Source organism: Mytilus galloprovincialis, chromosome 8 (assembly GCF_965363235.1).
Source record: "Mytilus galloprovincialis chromosome 8, xbMytGall1.hap1.1, whole genome shotgun sequence".
In the NCBI taxonomy this organism is placed as follows: domain Eukaryota; kingdom Metazoa; phylum Mollusca; class Bivalvia; order Mytilida; family Mytilidae; genus Mytilus; species Mytilus galloprovincialis.
The window spans coordinates 38,642,807-38,659,676 of record NC_134845.1 but is presented as its reverse complement, the minus strand read 5'-3'; the positions used below and the strand labels follow the sequence as shown (position 1 = coordinate 38,659,676).

Sequence of the window (16,870 nt, the reverse complement as noted above, 5' to 3'; positions counted from 1 at the left end):
AAAAAAAAAGTTAAACCATTATAGGTCAATGTACGGCCTTCAACACGGAGCCTTGGCTCACACCGAACAACAAGCTATAAAGGGCCCCAAAATTACTAGTGTAAAACCATTCAAACGGGAAAACCAACGGTTTAATCTATATAAAAAAAAAACGAGAAACACGTATAAATTACATAAACAAACGACAACTACTGTACATCAGATTCCTGACTTAGAACAGGTGCAAACATTTGCAGCGGGATTAAACGTTTTAATGGATCCAAACCTTCTCCCTTTTTCTGAAACAATAGCATATAACATCACAACATCTACATTTATTAAAACAAATCAATTAAATTTTACTTGATAAATTCAAAAACCTTTTTATTGTAAGCTTTTAATGTCATCTTTTGATTTGATTCAATATAATAGTTATATGCACATTGCGATCAACTTTCGTTTTAAACAAGGAAGTAATATACACCCAACAATGGATACTTGTGATATTTGTCCTGAAACTTGTTCGATTATACCTTGTCAGGATTGTAAAAAACAATTTTGTAATTCGTGTATGCCCGTGCACAAGGAACAGAAGGTATGTCCAACTACTGAATCTTATACCAGCCACACAGATATCGACCACACTGTGCTTGGTTATATTCCACAGTGTAGTACGCATAACAATACTATATCTAAATACTGTTTTGATTGCTATAAGGGTATTTGCGGCAATTGTTCAATTAATACAAATCACACTACTATTGGAGTGGGCGAAACTGCAAAGAATATTAAAGGAGGCTTGCATAATATGGAAACAGACCTATGCAGTAAAAACACCGAACTTGCTCGATATAAGGAACTATGTAGCGAAGAAGAAGTCAAACTGAAGTCTGTAGAAAAAGAAATTGAAAACGAGGAACTTGAATGGACTCGTCAAATTCTCTCAACAAAAAAATCTTTAATATCTAAAGTCGAAGACAATATTAAAGAGTATCAAATCAGTTACCATGAAAAGAATTTATTGCTAAAAAAAGCTAAGTCAATTTTAGATGCAATTCCTGCTGCAAACACGTCTTTAAAAACTATTTCATTATGGGAACAATTTAGACGTGCAATAGATGAATTCGATAAAATATCCGAGAAGAGAATGTTGTCCCAAACATTAGTGTTTTATCCCGGCGTAAAAAATCCAATGAACTGGAGCAAAGAGTTTGGTTCCTTGGAAACGTAAGTAAAGGTCAAATACTCAGTAACATTCGATTGATTCTTTCTATAAGTACCATATGCACTGTCTTTGTAAGACTATATGTTTTCTTGAATTGTACGTGCCAGTCACTAAATTGGACACTTACCCAATATATCTCTCTTATTCATTAGAATTAAAAGTTTGGAAAGAGGGGAACTGGAATTGTTTAAGTAGTTATCAAAGGTACCAGTATTATAATTAAGGGCATATGATACAGTTTTGATCCCGTATTTACAGTTTGATGAAAACTTCCATTTTGGCTATTTTTTGCCTGAGTAAATCAAATATGTAATAAAAAATATACCTTCAATTGCTATTTTTTGAGTTAAATGAGGTCGAAATTTTGTATATTTGCTCAAAATTCGGATTTGTGGCCGTATTTTTGCTTTCGAAAGAAAGCCATAACTTTTTTGTTTTAAAAGATAAACACAAATTGTGTTTTGTTAAATAATTTGTAATTTCTGTATTTTATAAGTATCATAAAAATTTATGCATTTTTTATTCAGAAATAACTCATATTTATCAAATGGTCATGAATTGAGAAAAGCGCGGAAGCGCTTCATTAAAAAAAATGTGCGCACGATCAACGATTTTACAACCCTATGAAGTTACAAAAAGAAGCATTCAATACTCTTAATTACATTTTTTTTAGCTAGAATCATGAAAACACGATTTACATCAAGTTTTTCTTTAATTTACCTGTGCACTTTATTGTGAGACCTCGTGTCATCACGAATGATAAGTTTTATTGTGTAATGCAATTGCTTAAGGAATAACACGTGATGTGCAGTTAGCCAATCTGAATTTACGTATTATAATGAAACATACATCTAATGTAATTATAAACAAATACAAAAGTCATCTAATATATTCAAATTTGTTAAAATACAATTTATTTAGAAACCAAATAAAGAACGAAGAATCATCAAATGAACAAACGAATGACATTGATAACATTTCATCAAGATTACAGGCAGTGACGTTAGATAAGGAGTCCCAGGATTCAAGAGATGAAATAACGAATGCACCAAGGTAAATTATTTCATCGAAGAAGTCCAACATTTTCTAATTTAATTTTGTAACATTCTTTTTGGTAAAATGGGTATAACTATAACTTAAGTTACTTGACATAGCATTTGTTTTTCGGAATGATTTGTAATGTTCAACAATTACAAACACCAACAGATGAGTTAGAGATAGATATTGCTGCTGTAGAACCTTTTTGTTCACTTAAGTACCAAACAACTTTAATTTTAATGTTTTGTTTGCAAACCCCGTTAAGTAAAGTAAACACAAGTAAACTTTATCGGAAAAATCTAATGTTATGGCCTACATTTTTTAAGGACAAAACATATCAGAAACAAAACATTTTTCACAGTCATCATACATTACTTACACCTTTTATAAGATGTGTCGATAAAGAGGTATTACATTGGGTTTGAAACTAAATTTTGTGATATGACTTGTCTTGCCTAATAATTTACAATTTCTTTCAGGATGGTTCATACCAACAAAATTAAAGATTGTACGGCAGATTTGATTGCTATACTTTATAAGTTTGCCGTCGAAACAGATAGAACAGAATTTCACGAAAATGAAAAAAATATGCTGATAAAGAAGTCTGACAGAGAAATGAAACAGGTTTCTCAACAAGCTGGATACGTCCTAGAACATGTCTTGAAATTAAGAAAGACCTGGTAAGTGTAGATAAGTTTGAACTGTATTCAAGCGAAGCATCTGCACCAGTTGTTTTGTAAATAATTATAGTTTTTTTTCTGTTCCCTTGTGTTTTGATCATAAACGAACGTTCCATTTGTTAGACTTATCAGTTTCAGATGACAACCATAGCTTGTCGAAGAAGTTCATTATAAATCACCAATGATCGAGTAATTAACATAAGTCTAAGAAGGCAGAAACTAAGATTAGGGTCCATTTCCCTAGTTGACCTTACCTGAATTCGTCTTTTTGTTTTATAGCTCGTCCGAGTAGACAGTTATCGTCGTCCACAAATATAGTCCCTAATGTGGACAGTGTGTTATGAAAGTCAAGTAGTGATCTGGTTCAGCTAAAAAGGGTGATTTCGGAACACAGGCACTCGTCTCAGAATTTGTTTTTCCTATATACCTTTATATATCACAAGGTACTTAACTTGCATTTTAGAAAAATGTCAGGCGGTGACGAAATTTCGTAATATGCCAATTTCTAGTCTGTCAATCCATTCAAACTTGTGAAATCGTAAATCTTAATTGATTTATCTTTACAATGGTGTATAACATGCCTACATTTGTTGTCGGAATCATCCGAAGCAATCCTACCAAAGTATATATACCAAAGTGTTATATAAAGGTATATAGGAAAAAAAAATTCTGAGACGAGTGCCTGTGTTTCGGAAGCTGTAAAAAGATTTCAAGACCCCCTTAACATTAAATTGTCCATAATTTCATTGTTTTGAGTTAGAGCCGATGTTTTCTATAAATTTGATATAATTTGTCCCAAGAGTAGTACAACACACTGTAAAAGTATTATCGAGAAAGCGCAGGTGGGATTTTTAAAATTTTCATCTATTGTCTAAAAGAAATGCACTACAAAATAACTGTGGTCTGGGACCTCTTTATGTCTTATACATCTTTTGCTTTTAAACTATTTGGTTAGAGCTGTTTAAGGTAAATCCAGAAAACTGATTTGGCCGCATGAAATCAAAAAATGTTAATTTCACATGTCTCATTTCATAACAGCATTGGCATTATAAACAGACAAACACTAAATAGCATTAAAAACACTACATAGTCAACAAAATATAAGAAATTTAGTTATTTGTAAAACATGGTATCCTGTTCCCGCCACACACAATTTTTATACTACAAAACCGGCGTTTGTCATTTTGGTTTTCTGTCTATCTGGTGGTCGGGTGAACTTATATGTTGGTTTTATCATGTCTTAGGTTAACTTGTTTTTTTTCTCTCCATCTGAACAGTATTGAAAAGGAAGAAGAAGTAAGAAAATTAATCATCCAAATTGCAGATTGGACAAATGAGCAAAACGACAGTGACATAAATACAAAAGCTGAATATGAGTCTCTCATAAAAGCGGCGAAGGAGGACAAAATGTAAGAAATGTGTTTTAATTTAGATATATTTTCAGGCTTTTGTCTCTCAATAGAAAACATGTTGAATTTCATTTAAATAAATGTCATAAATGTAAATCAAGCAAAAGATATTTTACAATAGGCACAAAGCGGCTTTTGTAAGTTGTTAAAAACCCCAAACATTATCATCATAAGACCCTTTTCTTAAGTTGTAGGAGGGTTCAATAAAAAACACGATGATTCTTTTCCCGTGCAAACAACACGTGTGTTAAAAAAATGTCTTGCAACTGACTTTTTCATTTCAGACGATTTTATCATTAGCCAAGTTGCTCCCAATAAGGCCATTGACAGGGGGATACCTGTCTGTGTGACTGATGATTCCCACTTCCCCCCAATTTCTCCAAACTCCCTTCTAACTCTTAAAAAGCTTAAATTCGGTCACAGCTATTCTCGTTTTTTACTTTCCCTCTTCTCCCTGATCCCTCCTCTTTATTAAATAACTTACTCCAAATTCCCACCCCGAAATATCGCTTGCCGCCCCTCATTCTTGTTATTCCATATCCTTACAACCCCTCTTTAATTATATAATGAATGTCGTCCACCATTATTTTGATATAACGGTTTCTGCACACAATCTTTTGAGCTATAAAGAATCGCTAAGCCTTTACCAAACTAGGCACGATACTGTATGTATAAGAACACCTATTGATTTTAAGGTCAATAGGTCATAACGTAGTTCAATGAATGAATGAATGAATATTTTATTTGCAAGGCATATGGGTCATTATAAAAAAAAGTGCAAATTTCGACGAGGTAATATTTTGAAAAATGATGTCATTGTTTAAAACATTTAAATGTGTCCCGCTATTCTATAGTATGGTAGCAACGATATTCAGAAATATGCAATGAGAAAAATGAAGAGTTTCTTCAATTTTAACAATTTTAGGTCATCCTTTGATAGAATCGTGTCAATGGTGTTACCAATTTAAAGCATACATTTAGGTACTAAATCTTATTGGTTAACATCAAATAACTGTTCCAATTTGTTGTTTAGGTTTAAATTACGACTTATTGACATTATTCATATAGCTGTGCATTCAATTTAAACATAAATTTCAGAATACATTGTCGTAAAAAAGTTGGCTGCCCTAATAATAGCCGTTGTAAATACTAAAAAATACACTTAAACTGAATATATGTGAATTGTATAAGATTAAATGATAATAATATACCTTATCCTTCGTACACGACATAAAAACACGTTCATTTATGAATAAAGATAAACAAATATCGCATTTTGATATAGTAACACCACTGACCCTTCAGTAACTCCAATGACACAAAAGTATCACCATTGACATCACATTGCAAATTTTACCTTTATCAAGTACTGAACACAAAGCCAAGATCACCGGGCAAAAGAAAAAGATGAAAAAATAATTCTTAGGCTAAAAAATCTCAAATTATATAACATAACATCCATTACTAAAAATGTCAATAGTGTTACTAAATAGTGTCATTGGTGTTACCAGCATACATCAGTTTGTGAAAACTGTGTATATGTAATACATGATATTGTCAAAACATTGTTAAATAAATATTGTTTTTCATTAATAATATGATGTTTCGCTTGTTAAACATGAAAGAAACACAAAACAATGCAGTTTGTCATGATATATTCAGTGGTGTTACTAAACTGGTTAATGGTGTTATTTTATCAAAATGGTCTCACCATTGACAGTAACACCAATGATTTAAGGTGTATTTTAAGATTCAGTTACGAAATAAGTGCTCCATTCCCCTATTCTATATGTTGTTACTGTTGCATGTTTCTATAATCAATATATTTCATTATTCAAAGTTAAGGAAATGTTTTCTGGTAACATTGCTAAGGGAGAAACTGTTGTAAATACCCAAATCTTGCGAAAGATAACTCTTATCCTACTAATGTGTCCTTTGGTTACACCATTGACTTAAGAATTGTTACATTTCCTTTTGGTGATTTTTTTTATTATAAAACCAACATTCACCTCCTAAATCATTAAAAAATGTTTGTATGTATCAAAATGCAATAAAAAGTGATAAATCATAATAACAAATGATATGAATAGTAGTCGTGTTTCAAGTCTGAAAGGATTTATAGTAAAAACATAACAGTTAATTCTGGCTATCTTCAAGGGTTTCAGAAAACATTAAGGATGTTTTTATAACATTTCATATGGTAAACTGTATATTGTGTATCACAAAACATTCATATCTAATATATGCAAGTGTTATTTTGATATATTTTCATGTCTGTGACTTAAAAAGACCCAATAACATAGTTTTGCATGGTTTTTTTTTATAATGACCCATATACATGATATGACAAACTAAAATATATATACAATATATGACAATTTATCATATGTTTAGTAGTAAATACAGTAGTTTTGAATATGTGATAAATAGCCTGCTGTTAAATCTATATCGCGCAACTTTGATGCGCACCCTTTATCGCATACCCTATATCACACCCCTTACCCTTTATCGCATACCCTTTATCACACCCCTACTTTTTTTTTTTTTTTTTTTACATAATCAGTTTTTATTTATGTAAGCTTAAGAAATATTTTCCCTCAAAATAGGTACGGTCATTCGGGCGTGACGCAATTTATTGAATGACGTCATTGTTTGGTATGTACATGTGACGTTTTCAAATTTTTTGGCACACTAATTGCAACTGTAAAAAATACAAAACACACAAAAAAATACAACAATAAACAAAATATTTTTAAAACAACAGCACGCAAATTGTAAGGTAACACAGGTGCTTTGGATAAGTCATTGAGCAGTTCTTTTAAGGCGTTTAAAACAAGACAAAAGTAGAGCTGAAGGTAACCCAGTGAACAGTTCATATAATATAACTCTCCTGTTGAAATATATGATAAAGCGTATAAAACATGGCAAAATCCGTATCACATGCCGTATCACCCTCGACCAATATCATCCCTCGGGCCTAAATTTTGGCCCTTGGGCTGATATTGGTGTCTCGGGATGATACGACATATGAAACGGATTTTGCCATGTATTATTCTCTATGTAACATGAGCTTTTGATAGACTGGACATTTTGGAAAGTTTTGGTTGCCGGATTTTATCATTTGACCAATATATCCAACTTTTTAAAACCAGGTCTTGTAATGCCTACATGGGATAATTTATATCCCTATTCATTTTCAGGTAATAGGTCAAAAGTCAAGGTCACAACAATTATTGATAAATTGTAAATTTTGGAACATTTTAGTTTTCACTGGCTGTCGTTTGAATCCCATGTTCAACTTTTTCCAAAATTAGCTGTAGAATGACAATTGAATAGGAGGTTATCCTAATAATTTCCCAGTCATTAGACGGTTAAGAGTTACTTGAGCAATATATAAGATGTATCCATATCTTTGGTGAATTAAGAACGCTAGGGTAAAATTTCCCTTTTTGAAATTAGATTTAAGGGCAATTATATAGCATTAACTAATAGACTGAAATGTTTGGAAATTTCAGCTCATCATTTGACAAAAGGTCCGGAAATATATCTAAGCCAAGGTAACGAAAAGAAACCCATACTTAAAAAAGTTTTGAAAATAATGACACAGATTTAATCCCCTAAGTAACACCATCTGTGAAATATTAATGTAATGAAATATTCATAAAGATATTTTTATATTTCAGTGCTACATACTCAAATGAAATAACTGCACTGGAAAAGAAAACAAAAAGTCTCCAAACAGAAAATAAGGATTTGACTACAAAAATGGAAACCTTGGAATTGAATTCGTACGAAGCCTTGAAGAAAGCAGGCCAGCGGTATAATGTTCAGTTAGAGGCCTCCAAAATTGAAATAACGAAACTTCAAAAAAAGTAAGTTGTTGCACCTTTAATAACTTTATTGAAGTGTGCGATGTATAAGTAACTTTCTACTTATAGGTTAAAATATACTAAGAATATGAGCGAGGATATCCGTTTAATAAGCATTATTTATTCCTGATTTCAAGAGAACCTTTCAATGTATATTGTTAACCGCAAAATATGTTTTAATTATCGCAAAATGCATTAGGTATTTAACTGTTCCATGAATATCATCGTGAATAACAGCATTTTCACACATCATTTATCTTTTTATAGATTATAGTTTGAAATTTTCTTCCCAAAATTCATTATTTTCATCTGTATTTATATATGATATTCCATAGACTAAGAGTAGTTATTTAAACGTTATGCCATACTGAACAACTTTTTTTTTGAAAATTTCAGGATAGTGGAAGAGAAAGATAAAAATGCAAAGCTTGAAAGACAAGTATCTAATTTAAGTCATGAAATTTCCTCAAATAATAAACAAGTAGAGAACTTGATAAAAGAAAAAGAAAATATACAGACTAGGTATATATCAAGAATGTTTTCATTTATTATATTTCTTAATTGTAAAACATTTTCTATCTTACATGCGATCGCAGTAAGCGAGACATATAGGGATACTGGTCCGACAGCGTAAAAAACACCAGACCATAGTCTTAAAATGCACCGACACGAAAAATAATGTGAATAAAACATATTTAAAGAATATGAATACATTTGAATAGCAAGAAGTATAATTGTAACACTTTCATTTTGATTCAAACGAAACCTTAGTTATATACAGGAAACAACAAAGTTCCAATGTGCCTTCTTAATTTTACACTTGACTGTTTGTTCTATTTTGTTTTATCCATCATACACACGTTTGAGTCAGCAGCAATCCTCTTAGGCTGTGTTATATTGTATAATGGTTCATAATAAATGAACAACCAACATAACAGTCAATACATAAAGTATTCTTAGGTACAATCAAAAACCATTCAAATTAAGTACCAAAGCAAATATAACAGACATGCATAAATAAACCAAATTCTGCTGGTGATAAAAACAACATGTATATATTCATTCAAACACTTGTTCTAATAATTCCGATCCGAAGAAGGAAGTATACTGTTTTCCACTCGTCAGCATCCTGTTTAACATGTTTATTAAACTTTTCCACTATTTCAATATAGAAACCAGGAATGAAATTTTCGTTTCATATTTCTAGGAAAACGGAAAATTTAGCTTCCTAAAACTTGTTTTCAAGCTTCATGTCAAGATGTTATACCATTAGCGGTTTCAGATTCATCGCTTATCAACTATCTGTTTACCGAATCTTTATATTTTATTTTATCATAAGTGGCAACATATATAATGCTTTCATCGTATTGTTTATTGTAAGAGCTTTATGAAATGCTATAAGAATGCATATAAACATGTTGTACTTTGAAGTGCATTTTCAGATTCATTTTCTAAATTAAGTTCCTGTAAAACAAATACTTCCAGCGTAATTTAACTTATAAATGCATCAAAAGTTAATAATTGTTGTAAACAATATTTTTCATAATGTAAAGGGAATTATAGGGGAATGAAAAATACATGACATTCTCTTTCTTGAGCCTCAAATTATAGTTGCTGTTATAAAAGAAAATTTATTCATATTTCATTATTGACCTGTTTAAAAACTGCATTTGGCAATACGATTTTAGTCACATTTATTCAAATCTATGTACTGAATATGGTCACATACGTTTTATAGAAAATCTAGTCTCTGAACAATAAACTAATTATTAATAACAATATCCATCATAATTATTTAGAATATACAGTTTCATTATAAAAAAAATGTAAAGATAGTTTTAATGAACAACTGTTATGCATTGTTCAAAAGAAAAGCGAAAATACTAAAGGGACAATGAAACTCATAAGACGAAAATGAGCTCACCAAACCATGGCAAAAAGAAGAAAAACAACCAAAATACAAATAACAGTATACTACAATATATTGAAAACTAAAGCCTGCATGACCAACACCAACCCCATCAATAACCAAAGGTGATCTCACGTGCTCCGGTAGGGTCGACCATTAGACCTTGCTCTACGTTTGACACTCGTCGAGGTACCCTCAATATTTGTTAAATGTATGGTATGTCTTACATAATGACAAGTTTCAAACATTCAATTATAACTCTAAAACAGTTAGATTTAGTTTGTGGTATATGTTTGATATGAATAAGAGTCAAACATAGGATACTTATTTCAAAATGTACCAAGACAAAAAATTTTGAGGACATCGTTTTTTCTGCAAACAGAGCAAGACCGAGCGCGTTTTCTAAAAATGCATATTCTCCCCTGCGAGTTCAGTCTGGGCCAAAATGTCAGGCAAGTCGACTTTTCTGATGTTTTAAAGGGTTAAGATCCCTAAAACATGTTTCCCATGGATTAAAGCAGAGACGATATTTTGAAATGTTTTAATACTATTTCATTTTTTTTTCACTTTTCGCCTTTTTAAAAATGTTTTATTTCTGCGCAAGTCCTATCATCACGCGATAAACTATATAAAAAACCCGCCACGGATGCAATTTCATGTATTGTAAAAAAAAACGCATCTTTTCAAATACTCTTATTATCATACAGTGATAAAATCTGTTATTTGCTAGTTGTTATGAACGTTTAATTATATTTCCATAGTTTTGTTTAGCCGAAAATATTGTTCCCGGCAAAATTGACAGTTTCCTATTTTGCGTTATGAAATTCCGCCAACATGTGGCATTCGGGAAACATCATTTGTTTTTCAGTTTTTATTAATCCTACATTTCATTAGTAACTGCATTTTACCTGCTTTATATTCCTAAATCGGTGTAAAGTCGGATGAAATTGTCCATTCCTTCAATATAATTTTATGTTTACATTCTCGATAACTTTAATAAAAACATTTAACCTTGACCGGCTACGGACTATATTCTTACACGCAAGGATAAGGCGTGCTAAGTCTTATAAAAACCGGATTTTTCTTATAACGAAACGAATTTGAACCGAGCTTAAAAGAATACAAGAGGTAATAACGCATACACGAAAAACACATTCAAACGTTTTAACATATTGTATTTCATTAACCTGTATTTATTATTATTGATAATAATAATCTCTGATACTTTTAAAAGTTGTTTAGTCATTATTTAATATCCAGAAACCAAAGATATTGTTTTTAAATTAAAGATTGGCAACAATCTTTACACTAGTGATAGTGATAATTTGTACACAAAGACTTCCTCTTTCTTACACGAAACACATGTTTTCTCTCTCGAAAAGGTTCAGGGCCTACGTTTATCCATTCGAGCATAAGCTGCTAGTAAAAGAAGAAAACGAAAAACTTCTGAAATGTTTATTGAACGACAAAGAAGATGTGATAGCTGGATTAAAAGAAAAAGTCGGTAAAATAGCCGTTTTACAGAAAGAAAATAATGAAAGAATTGCTGCATTACATAGAGAAAAAGATGACCTTCAAACTAGGTAAATATCACAATATCAAAATTGATAATGCTTGACGAATACACAGCATGTATTACCAATTTAAAGGATACATTGTTGTGTGTTATTTTGTCTAGCATTCGCGTATAGAATTTAAATTAGTTGGTATATATAATGATGGTGTAAGATAAACGTTGATGATATACATCCGAAAGGAGCGAGACCGAGGTCGCCGACAAGCTTAAGGCATGCGTCTTCTATAATGTATGCACCACCGGCCATACGAATTCACACCCAGTCAAAATGTTACAATCGCAATACCAATTGTCTCCTGAAATATTATTCTCCAAACTCAACAGATTGTGATTGAAAACGAACTTAGTTATTTCCGGAAAAGTTACAGAAGACGATTATATTTTTGTGTAACAACTTTACTGTAATTATCTACACAGATCCTAGAAACTTCACGCCATTATTGCTCACAACTTGTAGTTGTGCCTCCGCTATTATCGAACCGCCTGAACAATATTGTCACATTTTCCCAGAGCGAAAAGAGACAGACGATAACAAAAAGACAAATTATTGTCATGAGTCGATGTTAAACTAATAAGCCCATGGCGTATAAGTTATTTCGTCATGAAAATTTAAAAAGATGGCAAATGTCACCGAAATGAACAACTATGGATCACTGTACAGCCTTCAAAAATGACTTAAACCTATACCCCGAAATGACAAACGAAAAAAAAAAAACTCACGGCCGGATTTATGTACAAAATAATGACTGAAAAACAAATATGATATACAGCATCAAAAGTCAACCACTGATTTACAGGCTCCTGCCTTGGGACATGCACATACAGAATGGAACGGTATTAAACTAGTTGAAGGCTCGACAACCCATCTATTACCTGGGACAGTGGAGTACAAGTTCTACATAAGAATAAACTATACAATCAGTTGTTAAGAAACAATCCACATAACCGTGTCTTATATTTTATTCATTTTTGTAATGACAATTAAGCGTCAAACCAATAAATTTTTTAGATGTAGCTTGTTTAAAAAATTATGATATGAAATGAGATAAACTGTTACTGATAAGATGCACATATGGACCATTATGTTATTTTCTATTTTTCGTATCAATATAAATAATCTAATATCATCTAAAGATTAGTTTGTCATAGGTGGAAAATATTTTTTACAGACTAAGTAGTATCGCAGGAGACAAATTGACAAAAGGGAATCCAGCCATTACAGATCTTGGTGATCCAAATCGTCCAATGAAGATTGGTGAAATGTATGGAGAGCTGTATGATAATGAGTGGACAGACGCTATGGATTGTGTGGATAAAGTAAAGGAATATTACCATGATATGGAAACAAAAGAAGTAGAGGAAATTGTGATTCGGCATCTCTTTAGATTACTTATGGTATTTGAAGTATTATATACAATTTCAACATCTAACTTGTATTATGCTGAAAAACTCATTTATCTGAGATTACATAAAAACATTTCATATCATATAAAACCTGTTTTTGTTATTATTTTCTTAATTTTTGTATAGTCTTATACTTGCAAGCCTGTTTACTTTCTTGGGAAAAATATATGTTTTGCAAACTTGTTACCTTTTAATGAAACCGTCACATATTTCCAAATATAAAAAAAATCACACTACCATATGGTATTATCAATTTTGAAGTGCGGTCCAAAGTATGTAATTTTAGGGATAAGACATGTACAGTAACTATTTTATATCACCATCTTAATATATCATTAATCAGAACTATAAGAAAAAAACCCAACAACATTGTTCAAAGCACTAAATAAAAAATATCTTAAGATTAAGGAAAACATACCTCTCCAAATTTTTAAACATTTTTCATTTATGCATTAATAAAACATGTCGCAGAAATACACAGATATAGAATATAATATGATTTTTTTTTATAGAAATAACAGCTACCAGGATTGAAATTTAATATGCCATATGCGCGTTTCGTCTAAAGACTATTCAGTGACGCTCAGATCAAAATAGTTATAAAGCCAAACAAGTACAAAGTTGAAGAGCATTGAGGACTAAAAAAATTCAAAATGATAATTAAGGTAATCTCATATTGTAAATTTGACAATTTTGCATTGTCATAACAAGCTGAGGTCTCCTCATTAAAATATGAGCATTATTCAACTCTATTTGTATTATGTATTGTTTAAAGAACACTTTTCTACGTATCAAAATCTTGTGGCATGGTATAGTTGACTATTGAATATTTTAATTTGATTTCAGTGCAGCTATCATCAGTGTGTACAACTTTCTAAGGAGCAGCTTCACGATATAGGAACATACATTTTGACGACACTATGCCTTGATACACACAAAGTAATTATTTTCAATATTTCCAAACAAAATATTTCAAATGAGATCGCGATTTTTTATGAAACCTATAAAATGGCAAAATCTCAAGTCTTAAACGATCAATAAAATAAGATCCAATTTAACACGAATGGTTAGTACTTAAATTATGGGACGTAAAATGATATTGTTGCTTCAACAACTGATTTTCATCTAAATATACAGTGGTGAATTACTTAGCACACTTATAACCATAAGACGTCAGTAATGTCTTTTTTCAATTTACACTGTACGAATGTAAATGTACAAGTTTACAAAAAGTTAAATACAAGTACCGAACTCAAAGGTAAATTTAAAAAATGTAAAAATCTTCCATTAAAACTGTCACAATTAAACGTTAGATTTTATTAATCAACGGAACAAATGGAAAACAGTTGTCATGTTGTTTGTGACTATTTTTAAAACATTTTTTTTTTCGTTTAGTCCAAAAGAAATTTTTCGTATGCGACAATTAGTAATTTTTCGTTTGCTTCAATTTAATTGTAACATGTATAATATCTGGTACATTTTTAAAAACTGTAAAAGATCAACCAACGGCACTGAATCGTTTCAGTCGCACTACAATGGGCAGTTTGGGCAAGTACACATTTAACACTGACCCTGAATGGTTTTACTTTCACTACAATGAACCATATATTTTTACATTGCTATGGATGTCGTAAAATTTTTTATCCAGGAATCACTTGATGTAAAAATCAGATCTTTCGCACGTCTACAGTCGTAAGAAAACGTGAACTGTGAAAAGTATCTGATATATTGTAGAGAAAATACCATGTATCATAAGGTCGCAGTTAATCAGAGATATTGCATACGACTATACTTAGCCTTTTGCATATGACAATGTGCTTTAACGTTAAACTGTTACTTTTTTTTTTTATTAAAACTTTTTAAAATAACTTATAAAAATGCATTTTTAACTGTAAGTGCTTTAGTAACTTAAACAATAAACTTATAATTTCACTCTCACTCCCGTGGTGAAAAGGACCAGACGGAAAGGGTAATGACTTTTGTGTCTCATGATTTGTGTTTACCTGGTAAGTTTAGCAGATGAAAATTAAATTGGTGCAAATGAAGTGCAGCTTGGCACAAATGCAAAACGCCAGAATCGCCATATTTATTTTCATTACGTTCCTCTAAATATTGGGACAAGAGTTGACGACCAAATATATACCTGTTTATATGACAATAAGTAACTAAAACCTCTATCATCAACTTCTATACATAGCTACTTGTAAAAAATATTTTTGATCCTGCGGATTATTTATGATACTTTGTTTTGATAAATACAATGAATAGCTTCCGATTTTTATGTTTTAAATAATATCTGAGTTACGTTAGGCATTTGCAGTCCTACATCGTTAAGCTACGCATAATGAAAAGAATTTGACTTTTTGGCAAAACCTAAATAAACCATGTCTTTTAGGATGGCGACGTTTCTTCTTTTCCTGGTCGTAAAGAAATCATAATGGCTAGAAGACAGAACACAGATAAAACTGTGAAATTTTTCCTTGAACACCAGGTAAATACATTATCAATAAGTTGTGCATTTTTGTAAAGAAAAAAAATAATGAAATTTTTTAATTACAGAGAAAGTTTAAGAAATCTTATGTGCATTAAAAACGAGTGAACATTTTACAAATAATGATGAACATAATGAACCAACATAGTTTTATTGTTCCTTTGTAACGTTTGAAAAGGCAGGGAACCAAAGTAAAAATACTATTTGTTTGTTGTTTATAATAATAGAATTATGCGACAAAAGGAAGGATTCTTATAGTTCAGTTTAAATCATAGACCAGCCAGTAATAATACATGTATTCCTTACTGTCGTATTTAGAAAATAAAATATTATACATTACGAGGCCCATTACTATACTTCGAATTCATATTTTATGCAATTCTGTCTACTGACAGTAATTGAAGCCATCATATGTGGTATGTGCCATAATAAAATATCATTTCTGATGAAGGAAAAGAAAGGAAGATGCCTTCCATGGCAAAAATAAAATGTATACATTTTTTGATTATTTTATTTTAAATCTTTTCAACGATATTTAATATAGATTATTGGTGAGAAAATGGTTCTGCAAGGTTGGGAATATGAACATAAAAATGAGAACTTGATTTTGGATCTATTAAAGACTCCGTTCTTTGAAAGATGCACTAAGCTTTGTTGGTTCATAGCGCTTCAGGATCCGATGATGCATTTGGAAGTAGATATGTCTCCAGGAGCCGCATTTGATAAGAATGTATTCAAGGAATTTGTGCAGAGTGGAAATTGTGTCGAATACGTTGTGTGGCCGGCATTATTTTTGCATAAAAATGGTCCTTTGCTATATAAAGGTGTTGTGCAAGCTTATTGTCAAACATGATAGCAAAAAGTTTTTGTATATATGTGTTTAGTAATTAACAGCTAGTGGGGGAATTCATTATTGCGAAGTTAAGAATATATTCTATTATGTAAGGGATGTAGTTTGGAAATTTTGACAATGTTAAATAAAAGTTATGGATCATCAATACTTAAAATGGCGTTTAAATGACGGCCGAATTGGGGAAATTTAACTTTACATCATTTTAATCTTGGTATCTATGATGAGTTTATTATCATGAAATATATAATAGTAATATACCAGTAATATATACACTTATGACCAGTCACCTGGAAATAAATTGACCATACTTATGCCCAGATTCATGTGTATGGTTTGATAATATAGACACTTTGAATGAAAAAATGTAACTACTGCGTTTATTAAATTTCAAAACATAAACCATATGTCTTCTTTCATTTATATAATACATAATATTC

The 16,870-nt window shown here is 31.1% G+C and overlaps 1 protein-coding gene across 1 annotated transcript; it reads left to right on the top strand.

Moving 5' to 3' along the window:
* The first annotated feature begins 462 nt into the window (after positions 1–462).
* On the top strand, positions 463–16,516 carry LOC143041882 (uncharacterized). The gene is made up of 11 exons (XM_076214018.1): positions 463–1,206; positions 2,126–2,257; positions 2,722–2,922; positions 4,200–4,331; positions 8,015–8,203; positions 8,597–8,722; positions 11,492–11,692; positions 12,855–13,080; positions 13,936–14,028; positions 15,485–15,580; positions 16,125–16,516. Exons 1-11 carry the CDS (start codon positions 470–472, stop codon positions 16,431–16,433), a joined length of 2,442 nt encoding a protein of 813 aa, XP_076070133.1. The 5' UTR covers positions 463–469; the 3' UTR covers positions 16,434–16,516.
* The last annotated feature ends 354 nt before the right edge of the window (positions 16,517–16,870 follow it).